Source organism: Trematomus bernacchii, unplaced genomic scaffold, assembly GCF_902827165.1.
Source record: "Trematomus bernacchii unplaced genomic scaffold, fTreBer1.1, whole genome shotgun sequence".
NCBI lineage: Eukaryota > Metazoa > Chordata > Actinopteri > Perciformes > Nototheniidae > Trematomus > Trematomus bernacchii.
In genome coordinates this window covers 28,906,552-28,924,756 of record NW_022987720.1, presented here as the reverse complement: position 1 = coordinate 28,924,756, position 18,205 = coordinate 28,906,552, and the positions used below count along the sequence as shown (strand labels likewise).

Below are 18,205 nucleotides of genomic sequence, written 5' to 3'. Positions count from 1 at the left end.
TCTGAAAATAAACCTTATGGTATGCACTAACTATGTTAGAAATGTCATGCTTTTCTCATAAAATGCACAATTGTTATAATATGAGAGCTTATCCGCTGTACTATTTGTCATGTTGTAGTTTGTAGTTTGTCATGTTGTAGTTTGTCATGTTGTAGTTTGTAGTTTGTCATGTTGTAGTTTGTCATGTTGTAGTTTGTCATGTTGAGCCGGGGTAATGGCTGGGTAATTCAATAATACCGTAGTGCATTATATCATAAAAGCATGTTTGTATATGTAAAGAGCAGCTCGTAACTAAGTGTGGTAAATGAATGTAGTGGAGTGGAAGTATATATCATCATAAAATACTACATACAAGTATGTTAAAATTAAAAAAGGTACAACACTAGTAATATTATATATAATATAAACAAACAAATGTCAGCGTTTGAAGACTGTCTGATAAATGACAAATACCAAAATTCAATAAATGATTTATTTATTAGATTTAAATCGACAGACAAAATTCAGCAGAAGGGAAAAATGAATTGCAAAAGAGATATTAATATACACACATTTGGTTAATTCAAGCAAACTAAAACAAGACAAATCCACTTCAACTGTGTGCAAATAAAACAGCCGTATACTGATGTTCAATGAGGGGTATTACACTTCGATCCAGAGTTAATGGGTTGCATTCAGAGGTTCAAACAGCGAGCCTATGGGCCCTGTAACCTCACACTAGTGTAATTACACAAAGACAGTTCTGGTTTCTGACATTTGAAATATATTGCACATAGATAGACTTGTTATGTAAAATGATCCCCCTTTTTTCCCAACAATGCTCCTTTTCACAACAAAAACCTCTACTTCATATATTAAATTGAGAATTAATGGAATTATTTGGACTGTGATATAGTGCAGGATCACATTTAGTCACAGTATGGGAATCAATCATATCACTTAACACATATTTATATTGTATTTTGACGTATAACTGTATAGGAAACACACTGTACCTACAATGATACTGCAAAATACTTATTTGATCATAATAATAATAATAATAATAATAATAATAATAATAATAATAGTTGCTATTGTTAATAACTACAGGAACCGCAATCCAGAAATTGCTAGAAAATGTTTTGGTAATAAATCCGTCTTAAAAAATACATTCCCCATAATGCACTCTGTTTTCCGCTCATCCCTACATGCTAGAGAATTAGACAGAAGTAAACCCCATCATTGAGAATTTTAATGAGTTTAGCTATGGTTACAAGTTGTCAATCTTGTAACATGAACTTAAGTAAATTGGTATTTAAAGATGCGATTGATTTTGTAAAATGTCGTTAGTGGATTATCGCTGACATCTTTGAACCGTCTGTTAACTTGCTTTTTCTTTTCTGAGTATCCATCATCCTTGCTTTAGGGTTTGTTTCAGATACAGAGGAAGAGGAAGAGGAGGAGTGTGGTTGAAGTGATGTTGCTTCAGTTGCTTTTCTTCTCAGGAGAGTTTGGGTAAGGTGCGTATGGTGGAGGTCGCTCCTGTGAGGGAAAGGAAACGGTTAGGATGCGGTTGAATACAGTTTTTCTCTGAGGAAGGTTGCTAACGGAGAGAAAGGTCAGGGTATCTTGGCGCATTTCCACTGCAGCACGTAGCACGGTTGAAGCGTGCCGTGCCAAACCCGGCACGTTTTTTGTTGCGTTTCCACTAGGCGTAGTTCCGGCTAACGGGTACTTTTTCACAGTTTTTCTTGCTCTCCAAAATCCAGGTTCTTTCCGGGCCAACAAACAGGGCTGAGTCGGGCTGAGTATGCTAAACTAGTGAGAGAATCGCTGGCTACAACTACAACAAAATGAACATATTTGACCGTGATTTAATTGTAATACACGTTTCAAAATGATGCCGAAGTAACAACATACTGATACCGGTTAGTAAAAACCATGAATTAATGCTTTGTCAAGTCTGCAGACAGACGGCAGGCGAAAAACCTTTTAAAATGCGTGTTTTCTAAATGGAGATTGGCTAAGCTAACGCAGTATATGCTCCGACCGTCCACACTCACAACAACGGCCTATACAGACATAAATAAACCAGCGACTGTATTCGCCATGACACAGGCAGTCTGTGGTTTGTACTTGTTTAACTTTTGTCTAGTTTCTGAACAGATATGAGGAGCTGTGAGCTTTGAGGGCTAACGGCTAACGGTTTTGTGGTTCTCATTGAAGATGACGTCACGGCTCCGCCTACACTGCGTTACTATAGTTACTGCCCCAGCTACTAAACTGTAATGGAAACGCAGCATAAAGTGAGCCTGGCCTACCAAGGCCTAACTATACCGTACTAAGCCGTGCGAGGCCCTGCAGTGGAAATGCGCCATAATGTGGGAGCCATGATAAGAGCTGTTTGAATTCTTTCTAGATGATAGGAAAGGAGCTTCAATGCTTCCTTTATGATCTCCTTTAGTGTAGGATACACTGGAGCATCCTTTACGAAAGGAGAGGAGATAATGCCGTCCTACAAATGTTTAAAAACCTTTGTAAATCGAGTCAGGTTGAAGGAAAATGTGAGAAATGGACAAGAAACAAGGATTACAAACTGACTCAGTAAGCTGAACTGACATTAGTTTTTGTTTTGTTATTTGTATAAATGGCTGCGTTGTTTTTGACTTTTTACGGGCATGTTGATGTTTCCAAGCGGTTTTCACATGTTAGTTATGTAAAAACAATAAGAGCTAGCATGGAAAACAATAACCATGGTAATAAACTGTATGTTTCACTGCTGTCCGTGTATATAAAGCCCCAATTAAAACAACATGGGAAAGTCAAGGGGTAATGGTTCCCTGAATAAATGTTTCATAAATGAAGACTGAAAGGGCGAAGTATTTAGATACACTTAGTAGTCGAACTACGGAAAATTGTAGTTTTCGCCAAAGCAGACGCACATCATTAACATCGACTGGTGAATCACCATTTTGTTGCCTAGTGTCAAGGAAGTCTGTTTTCCTAAATCCTGATGAATTCTCCTTCACATCTTTCCATGACCTCATAATAGTTACTCTGTGGTTTAGGTTGAAGTGGTAAGGGCAAGACATAGGACCTGATTTTTTTCACCATTCGAGCCTTACTTCAGCTTCAAGTCACTTCTACACAACTTTTAACTGAGGAGAAAACAAGAGAACACCTTACCATGGGCATGTAGACATTGTGAGGGTTGCTAGGATTGTAGTACGCAGAGCCCGCAGCTTCAGCCGCCTTCGAGTTACCTGTGCAGAAAATGAGAAGTGACAAAGACGGGGAGATTAGGACGGACAGCGATGACTACTGGACGTATTTAGGAACAGACGCTGCGGCTCCAAAACACTGCGAGGGGAGCATTAGTCATGTGAAGCACAAAAAAGCTCCAGGAATCATTCCGACAAAAGCCTGCAGGCAAACCCCGAGAACTCGAGCTCTTCCTAAAAATAAAGATACGCCAAACTGACAGCCCATCCCAATGCAGGGGGAGCCTGACATCCACAAGGTGCTGGGGAACTAAGTGGGCCAAGGAGAGGTAGAGTTTAAATCTGGAGTTTTGACGTGTAACGGATGAGACATCAGCACCCCTTTTTAGGTGGCGTGCTACGAAGTGATTCACTTTGAGGCAGACGGATCCAATCTGACGGGTGCAGTGACACAGACGTACAGAGATCATACATTCAGAAATAAACAGAGGAGGAGATGGTAGGAGACCTTGAGGTGCTTGAGGTGCTTGTGGTGCTGCGGCCCAGTTCTGGGGGGGGGCAGCAGCCCAGTTTTGGGGAGGCCCAGGGTACGGGGGAGGCGGGGCCATGTAGTCAAAACCAGCCGGGTACATTCCTGAAACACAGAGAGAGAGAAGAGAGAGGGATGGAGTTTGAAGGACAAAGAAGGTTACAGTTTATTTGGGGAAATGAGTAACACCGAAAAACAACAGGGCCTCGAGCCGGGGGTTTCACGAGGACATTGGACACTAAAATTGCATAAAAATATGTGTGGAGGAGGCTTAAGGCTAAAAGAAACTACGGGTATATACTGGATTTTTCTACAATATAGGAACGGTTGCAACAATAATTGGACAAATGGATGAGTTGATAGCCAGAAAAAATATGGCAAACCATTATTATTTGTATCTTTATGAAGGGCTTGTTCTAGGTTCAAACAAACAGGTGATTGCACAGCAAGAAAAACACAATACTGTTTATTCAAATTAGAGCTGCAGCTATTTTTGATTGACATAACAATATAGCCAGATATTTTGATAATAGATAAAGATCAAACTAATTTTTCATGCAAAAATGTCATTAAATTTGTTTTTTAGCAACTCAAATATTGAGATGTCCTGATTGTCTCTGCTTTATTTGACATTGAAGTTAATATCGTTATGTTTTGGTCTGACAAAACAACACATTTTAAGACATCAACTGGATTTTTGAGGAACTGGGATGGACTTTTTCTTTTATCTGCCATTTTGTATACCAAACAATTAATCAAGATGAATTGTTGCAGCACCAATTAAAAAGGTATTCACTGTGAGAGTGAAAGAACTAGAACAAGAACTAAACAAAAAACTAGTGAGTAGACCTTGAGTTCATATTATTTAAGTTATGTACACAAGCTGTTTGACAAACCTTCAAACATCATACTACAAAGGACTGTGTACCTGTAGCAGGCATCGGCATGGGGTAGCCCATGTTGGCAGCTGGAGGGGGGGGGCCCTGGTAGAACCCATTCTGCTGGGGAGAGGGTGTGTAGGTGTACCCCTGAGGAGCGGGGGGAGCGGGAGGAGCCGGGCCGTAGCCGTTCATCATGCCAGGAGAAGGATAGCCGAAAGAGGCGGCACCGTTTTGTGCAGGAGCCGCGCGAGAAGCTGGAACACAGGAGGAGAAAATGTGTTACGCAACAAACACACAGGGATACCAAAGAGTGTGGGTTTTATGGGTTAACAGAGCTGCCTTTCATTGTGTGAAGGAAGAGACTTATTTCATGACCAAAGCATGATGGGATTCCTACGATGGAGAACAAGCTGTGAGTCAGATCGTAGGAAGTAAACATTTAAAACAATTTAAAGGGTGTTCACGCCAAGACAGCCAATCAAGCTGCAGCTTTTGAGACTGTATAACATAACCAGGAAATGCTAAGGCTAAACTCATGATAATTAGATTTGATAATCTATCCATGAAACTAAAATGTTTTGAGCAAATGTCTGAGTAACAATTATATTGTTTGGCTAGTTTTAGAGCAGGAATAATGTCACCTGTATTTTACCCAGAATACATTTCTTAAACAACTACATTTTAACCGCATTGTTCCACTTTACACAATGTCCTTAAGTCGTATTAATGAATCGACAGAAAACGTTGCTACTGTTGCTTTTTGTGTTAAAGATTCAAGATGAGCTGGTGGATAAGGGGGTTAGAAATACAAAAATTGGGTAAGGGCAGATGCGAGCTAAGTTGGTCAGGTACAGTGGGGAAAACACTAGCAGGAGTAGTAAATGAATATTAAGCATTGTAAAACATTAGAGAAAGTATTATACAAACCATTAGTGGCCAGTTTGAAGAGATGCTGTCCCACCTCTATGGCTCCTCCGCTGGTGAATGACATCTTGAAGCTGGCCTGGCCCTCCCAGCCACCTGAGGAGGAGACACAACAACTTTTAATAGAAAATACGGAAAGCTACAGTCTGACCATTCATCCAATCCAACTTTATTTATATAGCACATTTAAAAACAACAGAGTTGACCAAAGTGCTGTACATCAATAAATACATAAACAAGCAGCATAAATACATTTAGACAAAACCAATAGGACAATTCAATTCATGACAGAAATCAGAGTGAAAATCAAAGGCCACTTACCACCAGCCTCAGCAGACACCGTCCCTTTAATGTAGTTTGCATTAAAGACTGGCTGCTCGATGCTGCAGCCCTTCATCAGATAATAGGGGAACATGGCTGACCCCATGCAATCCTTGGTATTACTGGACACAAACAGCAGCTACACAAGGGAAGAGACGAGAGATTAGGTGAGGAGAGTTACAGCACGATGCCCACTTTCCATTCAAGAAAACAGCAGCAAAACAAATGACACATATTTAATGTGTTTCTGGTTGTACCCTGTATGGTGTGAGATAAACGGTGCCCTTTTTGGTCCCTTTAAGCAGGTCTGTCTTGCAGTTGACATCGCTGAATGACAGCTCCACATTCTTGCATTCCCTTAAAACACTGTGAAAGGAAGAAAAGCAGCAGGTTAAACAATTAGGTAGTCACTGGAAAATATCTAATGTACGATTATGTAAGAATTTGCATGTGAGCAATGCTTGAAACTACTGTACTTCAAAACATGTAGCTAACACACTTCACACAATATTAAAGGAACAGTCTGATAATTTCCTGGCTGTGAAAAAGTTAGTAAAAGATATGTGTTCTTTAGACTGGAAACACGAAGTGCACATAACTTGGTATGAAACCTGAATTAATCAACACAGTGCTTTTAACACGAGCAACCCTTGATAAAAGCAGGAAGAATTCATTAAACGTCAATTAGATATATAACAAGAGGTGGTACTCTTATCTTGTACTTAAGCAAAAGTTGAAATATCACAGTGTAGGAATACTCGGGAAAACTTCAGTAAAAGCAAATAAGTAATAACATCAAAATATACTTAAGTACCAAAAGTAAAATAACTCATTATGAAGATTGGCCCATTTAAGCACCATATATTTTCAATTATTGTAAGTATTGATGCATTACTTTGCTCATCTCTTCAATGTTGCACTTGGTAAAAGAGGGGTTTATTTGTATTACTTTATATAATACTGGGTAGCTGAACCCTAATGATATATGCCAATTAAGTATTTGATTTATATTCCCATTCTAGATCTAAGTAACTAAAGCTTTAAAACAATGTAGTGGAGTGAAAGTATGAAGTAGCACAGTATGAAACCCAAGACAAGTAAAAGGTACCTCAATTTGGTACAGTTCAAGTACAGGAGTAAATGTACTTAGTAACATTACACCACTGCTTCTAACCCACATTATACAATACATTGGATAACTGTTATGTCAACAACACCCAAACGAAAGCGAACGCTACTTCCGGTTCTGTAGTGGGCTAACGTAACAAGTTAGCCTTCTAGCTAAATAGCTAAACCAACTGTCAACATATACAGAGGCTATAAAGCCAGTCAATATTGTAAAGCCCGCATTCAAACACTAATAGCAATATTTCAATTGCCCGGACATGACATACACAGCTGACGCAAACGTCAAAAGTGGAACAAATGCGTTAGCTATTTATGCTAATGTTAGCCAGGCCGGCTAGCATAATGTTGACTACGCACTGGGAAAGTGGAAAGGTAAACAAGCCAGGAAAAAGAGGCGAAAGCTAGATGATAAATTCAGTAAACATAATTTGAGGAGTGTAACACACGTACCTTTCTCCGTTGTTTATCAAAACGCCGCCGTTTTGCGAGTGATTCCGATTCAGAGCCATGTTTTGGAGACGTTTTCTGATCTCCTGCTTCTGTGCTAAAATATGACCACCGGGGAAGCCCAACAAACTGACGTCACGGCCTACGTCACGACACGGTGCCACAACTCGTGATTGACCGTGGAGTGGAGATTAAACCCTATTATCATAAGAGCTGCTGAGTCATCATACTGTCCATTAGATCACTGTTGGACATGTGATGGAGGGTCAAATAACAGTGTTGACTTCCATAGGAGTTCATCATGTCTGTTTACATTCTGTTTTTATATTTTACATGCATTTAGTTGACATATGTCTGCCTTTTACTTGCACCATTGTGTCACTTGTACCATTCTCTTGCAGGATTGTATTCCTATGTCTTCTTACAATATTTCATTTTGTAGGTTTATTTAACTTTGCATTGTTCGAGGAGCCTTAGACATAAGATTTATTTTATTGCCAAAAATACGCTATAGCCATTGTGCATATGACAATAAAGCCTTTGAATCTTGAATCTGAATCTTTAATGTTCTGGTATCCCCATAGTCGTATAGAAATAATTTATTATAGAGAAACGGTGTCTATGAGGTGATTGAAACCATCTTATTCCCATAAAATGTAACCAATATGAGTTATAAATTAGAGGAAGGCTATGGGGTTCACATTGGAATTTAATATGTGAGCTTATTAAATTGATTCCAAACCTTATTTGAAGAATGAATGGAGTTTTAATTGAAATCACAGACAGATGTGTCAGGACAGAGTATAAAGACACTCATTGATGCAGCAGTGAATAAAGGTTGTAATAATCATATGGGAACAAGAACTGCCAAAGGGAGATGGGGTAAGGTTAGCGAGACCTTTAAGTTATGCAATGATTTCCTTTAATGGCTCCCTCAGGACCAAAGATGTCCCCAGCATGATATGTATTATTTAATCTTATTTAATTATTTAAACATTGACCTTCTTTATTAATAACCAACTCGTGATGAATTACTTTGCAAAGCAGGTTTAACCCCAGCAGCTCTTTCTGTCTTTCTCAATATTAATTATTTTTATTGTATAGAAATGTATGTGAAAAATGTAAATATCTTTTTATACAATAAATACATATATTTTTTTGATATAAGAATGTGCAAACAATCACCCATACACTTTCAATGAATAAAGAAAGCCACATTGCAAGAAAGTATAAACAATAATAATAATAATAATCAAAAAACCTTTTATTTTTGTAATTATTTTTCAAAATATATAGTTTTTGGTATAAAACTATATTTTAAAGATAATATTCATATTTCTTAGACACACTTCTTTGAGTAAAGTTTAACTTCTGACATGCATTAATGTTTTGTTTTTTGACATCATTTTAACTTTTAAAATATAAATAAGCACCACGTGCTGAATCTCTCGCTCTGGTAGAAAACCCAACAAGCTTCAAACTAATTAACTCTAATTAACACAAGTCACGTGACCTCTTCCCAGCGTCGAAGAAAGGACGTGATATTTCCGGGACTTAAAACCGTATAACTCGACATATCTAAACCACAAGAAGATGAATTATCACTGTGAGAAACTTTGTTGGATTACTTTATTTGTTGCCATGATGACGCAGCACTGCTGGTGTTCCTCTGCCATCGGGCTGATGGAAACACCTGAGGAGCAGCACGTGCCCAGAGTCACCTGCTCTGGCCGGAGGATCCGAGCTGTGTTTGGTCCTCTGGTCAGGAGTAATGTGCACGTTAAAGGTGAGATTGCATTATACGTTGCAGGACTCTATTTCCCACCCGTAAAATGCAGTGGTGTAAGTCAGTCAAAGTCAACTTTATTGTCAATCTTTGAGTTTGTGTGTACAGACGGAGAGATCGAAATCCCGCATACAAAAATACATAAATGTATAAAATATGTATATCCTACACAATCAACACATTTATACATATGCACACATTAAGATAAAAACACAACAATCAATATATACAAAATAACAGTCACTTCAATATCTTTGGGAATGTACATTAGTGCAAGATTGTCCATAAAAAGTGTCTGGTGCTGGTAAAGTAACTAAGTAGAATTTACCCAAGTACTGAACTTAAATATGTATACATAGCTTTGATAACAAAGTAAATAAATGGACCAATCTGCACAATGACTACTTTTACTTTTGGTACGTATTTGATGCTAATACTTTTCTACTTTTACTTGAGTAATATTTTGATTGCAGGACTTTTACTGTAACGGAGTATTCATACACTCTGGTACTTCTACTTTTACTTAAGTACAAGATCTGAGTACTTCTCCCACCTCTGTTAATATGGTTGGCAATCATTTAACTTCTAAGTAGACCCTCACCATTGAATCTATCAATACCGTTGTTGTTTTATTAGATAAGACAGGGGCCGCCATCCCAGTGCCTGAGACTGAGGGCTCCTGTGGGGTGAGACTGGGCCGAGAGAGGAACCAGAGCCTGGCCTTCTACAGCAGATATGACAGCTGCTATGCACAGATTGAGGTAAAATAAGGGACTGTATGAAAAGTATTTTTGGATGTGTTCAACGTTGTGTTTCTCGTATGTCTCTCCTACAATATCTGCAAGTAATACAACACTATTGATTGGTATAAATAGTGAAACACTTAGTGCATTTTGAGCTTGTAATATCCATATTTTCTATATATGGAGAGGTCTACAAAATAAGGAATATACACATGCACTATGGATGAGGATTAGGGCTGCATAATGTGAAAAATCTATCCGAGTTCTCAGTCCGATTTCTGGCTTTGTTCTTAATTCTTAAAATGTTTAGGTGCCTCTAATCATCTTCCATAGTGCATTTGTATATTACCCTTGTGTCGACTTAAAAATGTACAGGAAATGGGACATTTAAAGTCACAGACAATCACAAAGAGACTCAAAACGACTACAAAGAGACACAATCTACTACAAAGAGACCATGCACGATGTGTTTGTGTGCGCATATAACGCAACATGTGTACATAGCTTCTTAACGTAAACATTAACATGACTTTTGATCCTCAGGGCAGCAGAGCCATCGTCCCTCTGAACGTTCAGCTAACAGGAGAGGACGGGTGGTTCAATGTAACCATCAGCTGTCCTCTGATAAAGAGACACAGCGAGAGGACCAAACGCATCCCAGAATGTGAGTGGAGACGGCTGATGAGTGTAACAATCATATTGACATAGTTATATTTTCTATAAGTGAAGTCAGCCTTAATTTTTCATCCGTTTCTATCACTTAAATCAACACATTTCCCGTTGAATCCTGGTCTTAGCCTGGCTTTTTAGCATGACACCATTCACTGTGTTAGATTCAGACACTAATGCATCCTCTCCTCTAGCATTCCCTGGAGACTGTGCCACAGAACGAGTTCTCAGAGTGGACTGTGGTCACCAAAGCATCTCTAGAGAGGCCTGCATCAAACAGGGATGCTGCTACGACGCTGAAGATTCAACCTGCTACTACAGACTCAATGGTGAGGTGGCCATTTGTACAAGTGAAGTGCTGTTCATGAGGATTAATAATAGTGTCATTTCCCACCAAATAAGTCCATATGTTGACCATGCTTGCAGAGATGGCAAGAGTACACACATCCTTTACTCAAGTAGAAGTACAGAATAGATACTCGTGTTTAAAAATACTCTGGTGAAAGTAGAAGTACTGACTGAACTTCTTTACTCAAGTAAAAGTAAAGAAGGCTTTGAAATGTACTTAAGTAAAAAGTATCCATAACTAGCAGCTGTTTTAAAGAGTACCTGACCTCCCTTTATATTAATAGAACAATAATGTCATTGTTAGCTAATGAATGTTTCCATGCTGAACAACGGCAACATGACAACGTTTTCATTGGTCCCTCTTCTTTAGAGAAGACCAGGAAATGATGGATACACGGATCGTGTTCAAATCAATAGGCACGCAATGACTCTAAATAATAATGACCACGCCACCAAACACACATTCAAACTAAAGGAACCAGCCTGTTTGGGAAATGTAAGAAGTAGAAAGTACAGGTATTTGTGTTCAACGTGTAAGAAGTAGAAAGTACAGGTATTTGTGTTCAAAATGTAAAAAGTCGTTAGAATAAGTAGTGGAGTAAAGTACTTATACCAGAAACATTTAGTTAAGTACAGTAACGAAGTATTTGTACTTCACTACTTCCCACCTCTGCATGCTTGTTTGTAAAGATGTCCCTGTGTCCCTCAGCCTGCTCTGTGGACGGACACTTTATCTTCTCCGTGACGGCCTCAGACACAGAGAAGACCTTTGATCCCAGCAGCCTCATAGTGAAGGACCAGCCTCAGTGTTTCCCTGTGATCACCACACCAGATACAGCTGTCTTCAAGATCAGACTCACGGAGTGTGGGGCAAAGTTAAGGGTAATGCTTCAGTTTGATTCCAACTTAAGATATCTAGAATTAGGACAAAATAGCATTTGCATTTGGCTTGGAGAAGTTTTGTTTTTGCTTGAGTCTGTATCCTTTCTTCTCTGCTTGGCGTTTAGGTGGATGCAGATGTGGTGATCTATGAGGTGGAAGTGGAAGAGCTGCACACGAAAAGTATAATCAATCATTCTCCATTTAGGTGAGGTTTGTTTTGAGCATCTTCTGCACACTACTGTTAGGCTGATGGAAACATGTTATCTTCTCTTGTCAGGAAGACACTCAAAATCACCACGAAGAAACATGATAGGACTACAAAGAGACATTAAAAGACTAAAATAATCAAATGCAAAACTGCTGCAAAGAGACAACAGAGACTCATAAATATTATGAAGGGGAAAAATAAAATCCACAGAGACTCGAAGCAACTACAAAGAGAATGATACAAACTGAAAAAGACTTGGAAAATACATAAAACAACTAAGAAAAGGGTAAAAACAACCAAAAAGAGACTTAAAACCACTACAAAAAAGCGGGAAATTACCACAGAGGCATGCTTTGTGAGATTGGGCTATAAAAAAGATGTGACTACTGTAGATGCATAAAAACTACAAAGTCACGAAACGACAACTATAAGAGGTTAAACAACTATTACGGCTGTGTGGCTTTTTAGTCTACGCTCATTGCCTCACAATCTTCCCATGATTTAGTGTAAGATAATTATTCCTGTTGATAAATGACAGATTTTTCTGGTACTTTCAGTCTCCAGGTGCAGTGTGAGTACGACGCCTCAGATCTAAAGCGTGCAGCAGGGTTACGCTCCTTGTTTCCGGTGACCAACCCCCCTACTGTGGTCGGACTGGGAACCATCGCAGTGCAGATGAGGATAGCCCAAGGTAATAATGTCCAGTATGGAAATGCATTGAGCTTCCCAGTCATTCCTGATTCAACTTTTGCATTTTGGAGGGGTCCCAACACTAGACGGGTTGTCGCGGGGAGGAGGTGCTGCCGTACTGACAGTTATTGTTTATTATTGACATTTTTGTTTTAACTGACTGGTTTTCTATTTATTTATTTGTTTATTTGTTGTTTGTCTGTTTTTGTTTGTCTTCTGTCTGTGTGGGATTTAGTTTGCCCTGGTGTTAAGCAGTATTTACATTGTTATTCTACCTATTTTTGAAGATTTGTTTACCTACTTTTGATACATGCTCTGATAGAATAACTGTATGCTGTTGAAAAAAACCCAATAAAAAAATAAATAAATAAAAGGAATTGAACTAAACCTTGGTGACTGTTTGTGACTATGTGCTCCTCTAGATGCATCCTTCACATCCTTCTTCCCTGAGGACCAGCTTCCTGTGTCCTTTCCGCTGCGCAAAATTGTGTACGTGGAGATCTCCATCGCCCAGCCGTCACTAGACCCAACTCTTTCCCTACGAGTGAGGGACTGCTTCGCCTATCCTGCGTCTAGACACTCTGTGTGGACGCTGCTCTATGACGGGTAAGGTGGAGAGGAGTTCAGACGTGACATCAGAGGAGATTGGGAAATATTAAGAGGCATGCAGAATAGGGCTGTCGAATTTGATCCATGAATTTAAATTACATGATATTTTTCATTCAAAGTGACAATAGGTGCAATCAGCCATGAAGACACAAACTATAATGGCAAACATCCTGCAAGTTCATTAGCTTTTCAATCATTTTAAGTGATACTACCTTGGTTTTAAAGAGGACATATCCTGCTCATTTTCAGGTTCATATCAGTATGTAGTGTCTCTTTAAAGAGTCCTCTCCTGCTGATGTGCAGGTGTATATCAGTATGTAGTGTCTCTACTTTAAAGAGTCCTCTCCTGCTGATGTTCAGGTGTATATCAGTATGTAGTGTCTCTTCTTTAAAGAGTCCTCTCCTGCTGATGTTCAGGTGTATATCAGTATGTAGTGTCTCTTCTTTAAAGAGTCCTCTCCTGCTGATGTTCAGGTGTATATCAGTATGTAGTGTCTCTACTTTAAAGAGTCCTCTCCTGCTGATGTTCAGGTGTATATCAGTATGTAGTGTCTCTACTTTAAGGAGTCCTCTCCTGCTGATGTTCAGGTGTATATCAGTATGTAGTGTCTCTACTTTAAAGAGTCCTCTCCTGCTGATGTTCAGGTGTATATCAGTATGTAGTGTCTCTACTGGGACATGTCTCCATGCTTTGATGTTCAAAAAGCTCTTTATTGTTCTCATACTGCCTGTGCTGCAGCACCTCTTTTCACCCTCTGTCTGAAACCAGAGCCCAGTCTGTTCTGATTGGTTAGCTGGCCGGCTCTGTTGTGATTTGTCAACCAGCTTAGAGATGTCCCTTCCCTTAGCATATCACGTACAATGTGTTGGAGCGCTAGCCAATAGAAGCGCGAGTGTTACTTAGTGATGTCACTTCGTTCAGGAAGTAAACAAAGTATTTCAATAATATTGTGCTTTCTGCCATTTGAATATTGCACTAGTCCATATTGCAACTTCAATGAAATGTGGAATAATTGTGCAATCCTAAAAGACTCAAATATGTTAGTATATCCCTGTGAAATATTGAAATAATGTGCAATTATTTTCTCCACCTGGTTAGATGTCCCAACCCTTTGGACACAATGAGGAGCGTCATCCCTGAAAACAACCAGAAGACCACCACCCACTCCCAAGTCCGGAGGTTTGATGTCGAGATGTTTGCCTTCTCAGACCCTCATACCGGCAGTCCCAGTGTGGAGGAGGTAAGCTTATCACATCCACGTTTCTAAATATGTAAAAACAAAAGTATATATCTGAAAACATGTATATTCCGTCCATCAGATGTACTTCTTCTGTTGGGTGGAAATCTGCACGGATGATGTCGACTGTGCACAGAAATGCTCCATCGTCTGTGAGTACATTACAATAATTGCAGTTTGTATGTGGCAAGGGTGGAAGGGGTAAAAGTGGGAATACTCATTTGTAAATTGTAGTAAAAATTGTGTATAAAAAATTTAAGAAAAAACGGAATTAGTCCAGAGTTAGAAATACTACTTCAGCAAAAGTAATGAAAAATGTGAAGATATACTTCAAATAGCAAAATAGAATGACTTGTTATCAGAAACAAATGTATTCAATTAGTGCAAAATGATTGATACTTTCTGTACTAGTGCTGTGTAATATATATGTTTATGTTTGTTTTTGTTAGCATATCCTGTATCGTGAGCATGCTTCTGCATATTTTGCATATTTCTCATAATTGTATATACTTCTTTCCAGGGACTATAGATAGATAGATAGGTACGTAGATAGATAGGTACGTAGATAGATAGATAGATAGATAGGTAGATAGGTACATAGATAGATAGATAGATAGATAGGTACGTAGATGGATAGATAGATAGATAGGTATGTAGATAGATAGATAGATAGGTATGTAGATAGATAGATAGATAGGTACGTACATAGATAGATAGGTAGATGGGTACATAGATAGGTACATAGATAGGTAGATGGGTACGTAGATAGGTAGATAGGTACGTAGATAGGTACGTAGATAGGTAGATAGGTACGTAGATAGATAGATAGGTAGATGGGTACGTAGATGGATAGGTAGATAGGTACGTACATAGGTAGATGGGTACATAGATAGGTACGTAGATAGGTAGATAGGTACGTAGATAGGTAGATAGGTACGTAGATAGGTAGATAGGTACGTAGATAGGTACGTACATAGATAGATAGGTAGATGGGTACGTAGATGGATAGGTAGATAGGTACGTACATAGATACATAGGTAGATGGGTACATAGATAGGTACATAGATAGGTACGTAGATAGGTACGTAGATAGGTAGATAGGTACGTAGATAGGTAGATAGGTACGTAGATAGGTAGATAGGTACGTACATAGATAGATAGGTAGATGGATAGGTAGATAGGTACGTACATAGATACATAGGTAGATGGGTACATAGATGGGTACATAGATAGGTACATAGATAGGTAGATAGGTACGTAGATAGGTAGATAGGTACGTAGATAGGTAGATAGGTACGTAGATAGGTAGATAGGTACGTAGATAGGTACGTAGGTACGTAGATAGGTACGTAGATAGGTACGTAGATAGGTACGTACATAGATAGATAGGTAGATGGGTACATAGATGGGTACATAGATGGGTACATAGATGGGTACATAGATGGGTACATAGATGGGTACATAGATGGGTACATAGATGGGTACATAGATGGGTACATAGATAGATAGATAGGTAGATAGGTACGTCGGTAGATAGGTAGGCACGTAGATAGATAGATAGGTAGGTACATAGATAGGTACGTAGATAGACAGGTAGGTACGTAGATAGACAGGTACATAGATAGATAAGTACTTTATTGATCCAAATTTGGGAAATGTTTGCTTTACTACAGATGACAAACAAAATAAAGCTTAAACGCATAAATAAAATATAACTCCGTTAAGGTACAAGTATCTCCAAAGTACAGTATTGAGAAAATGTACTTAGTTATATTACAGCCCTGATATGAGGTGTGTAAATGTGGTAAACGTTATCCTCTGCTCACACAGCCTCTGAGGGGGAGAGACAGAGGAGAGACGCTGAGTCAGACCAGGTCCAGCTGGTCTCTTTAGGACCGCTGCTGCTGGGTCAGAACAGCACCGAGCCAGAGGAGAGTCTGTGTGCCAGACAGAAGAAGAGTAAGTCCTGATCTACACTGAAGTTACCACGTCTAAACAGAATACTTAAAGGTCACCTATTGTGCAAAATCCACTTGTTCATGTGTCCCCTCTTCTTCATGTCTCTTCTACATCAACATGTGTCCCCTCTTCTTCATGTCTCTTCTACATCAACATGTGTCCCCTCTTCTTCATGTCTCTTCTACATCAACATGTGTCCCCTCTTCTTCATGTCTCTTCTACATCAACATGTGTCCCCTCTTCTTCATGTCTCTTCTACATCAACATGTGTCCCCTCTTCTTCATGTCTCTTCTACATCAACATGTGTCCCCTCTTCTTCATGTCTCTTCTACATCAACATGTGTCTCCTCTTCTTCATGTCTCTTCTACATCAACATGTGTCCCCTCTTCTTCATGTCTCTTCTACATCAACATGTGTCCCCTCTTCTTCATGTCTCTTCTACATCAACATGTGTCCCCTCTTCTTCATGTCTCTTCTACATCAACATGTGTCCCCTTTGTGTGAAGAGACTCTGAAAGTTTCAGGAACAAAGATTCTCTCTCTTTTTGTCCTGATCCATTTATATAAAAACCTGTCTGAAAATGAGCTGATCAGATTTTGGCCACTTTATGATGTCATAACGATGTTTTGGCTTGTGTAACCATTAGCCAATCAGCAACCAAGGTAACCCCCCCCCCCCACCTTATCACCTGAATCTCCTCATAGATCACCATTGTGTTCTTTTTAACCAAATATCTCTCAGAGGGGCGTGGGGAGGGGCTCCTTATTTTCATCTAAAGTAACAGACAGAGAATCAGCACTTTGGAAACAGGGCTGAAACAGAGGGGATTATGGGATGCTGCAATGATCTGTTTGGTGTTTGGAGCCAAACACTTCAGAGACATGTTCTGTATATATCTGAGACCTATAATATATTGATGAAAAACAGTATAATAGGGGACCTTTAAATCGTTTTCCCTCTGTTTCTCAGTGTTTCAGGTGACGATGTATATTCTCTGTGGTGTCGGAGTTGCTCTGATCTTCATCCTGATGTTCACCGTGTGGTCCAGCATCAGAAAGAGGCAGAAGCCAGAAGCAAAGAGAGTCCAAGAACAAGTTGACGGTGAAAAATGTCAATAAAAAACATTTAATCGTATGTAGTTGGCATTCAGTCGAGTTTTGTGCTTTTAATTGATCGTAATATCTTGAGACACTATGGCTAATTAGTTATTTTATAAAAAACAAAACATTAGCTAATTTTTAGCATCACCCAGCAGCCAAATGTAACCAAACATTGGCAGCCATGTTTTGCCCTAGGAGGCTCACATTTGGCATGGAGGTCATGAATGTTGGTATGTGTGTTTGATTTCATGCCAATTGGCAAAAAGGAGTAATGGCAATGAGAGGGGTCTATAATAACAAAAAGGTGCACCACCCGGTTTTAATCCTGTTTCTATTGCGAATTTGCCCTTCTTTAATAAAACTTTAAATTGCCATTTCATGAAAAGTTGTAAAAGTACAACAACGATTTTCCAAAACTCCCCTCTTTTTAATATCTAAAGCTGTAGTTAAGCATTATGGCTACTTACTTTTTATAAAATCCAGGCCCAAATATTGTTTTTACTTGACGATAACAGATTTATTTATAAAAAACGGAAT

The 18,205-nt window shown here is 39.0% G+C and overlaps 2 protein-coding genes across 2 annotated transcripts; one reads left to right on the top strand and one right to left on the bottom strand.

Annotated features, from left to right (window-relative positions):
- Positions 1–458: 458 nt before the first annotated feature.
- wbp2nl (WBP2 N-terminal like) lies at positions 459–7,609 on the bottom strand. The gene is made up of 8 exons (XM_034143448.1): positions 7,437–7,609; positions 6,116–6,224; positions 5,859–5,997; positions 5,541–5,633; positions 4,661–4,867; positions 3,712–3,837; positions 3,169–3,245; positions 459–1,524 (listed from the first exon to the last, which is right to left on the bottom strand). Exons 1-8 carry the CDS (start codon positions 7,493–7,495, stop codon positions 1,468–1,470), a joined length of 867 nt encoding a protein of 288 aa, XP_033999339.1. The 5' UTR covers positions 7,496–7,609; the 3' UTR covers positions 459–1,467.
- A 1,312-nt stretch (positions 7,610–8,921) lies between these two features.
- On the top strand, positions 8,922–17,702 carry LOC117493212 (zona pellucida sperm-binding protein 4-like). Its single transcript, XM_034143666.1, has 12 exons — positions 8,922–9,219; positions 9,856–9,980; positions 10,506–10,626; positions 10,826–10,960; positions 11,689–11,861; positions 11,987–12,066; positions 12,627–12,760; positions 13,182–13,365; positions 14,468–14,609; positions 14,689–14,758; positions 16,437–16,565; positions 17,538–17,702. The coding sequence occupies exons 1-12, from the start codon at positions 9,027–9,029 to the stop codon at positions 17,684–17,686; spliced, it is 1,635 nt and encodes a 544-aa protein (XP_033999557.1). The 5' UTR covers positions 8,922–9,026; the 3' UTR covers positions 17,687–17,702.
- The last annotated feature ends 503 nt before the right edge of the window (positions 17,703–18,205 follow it).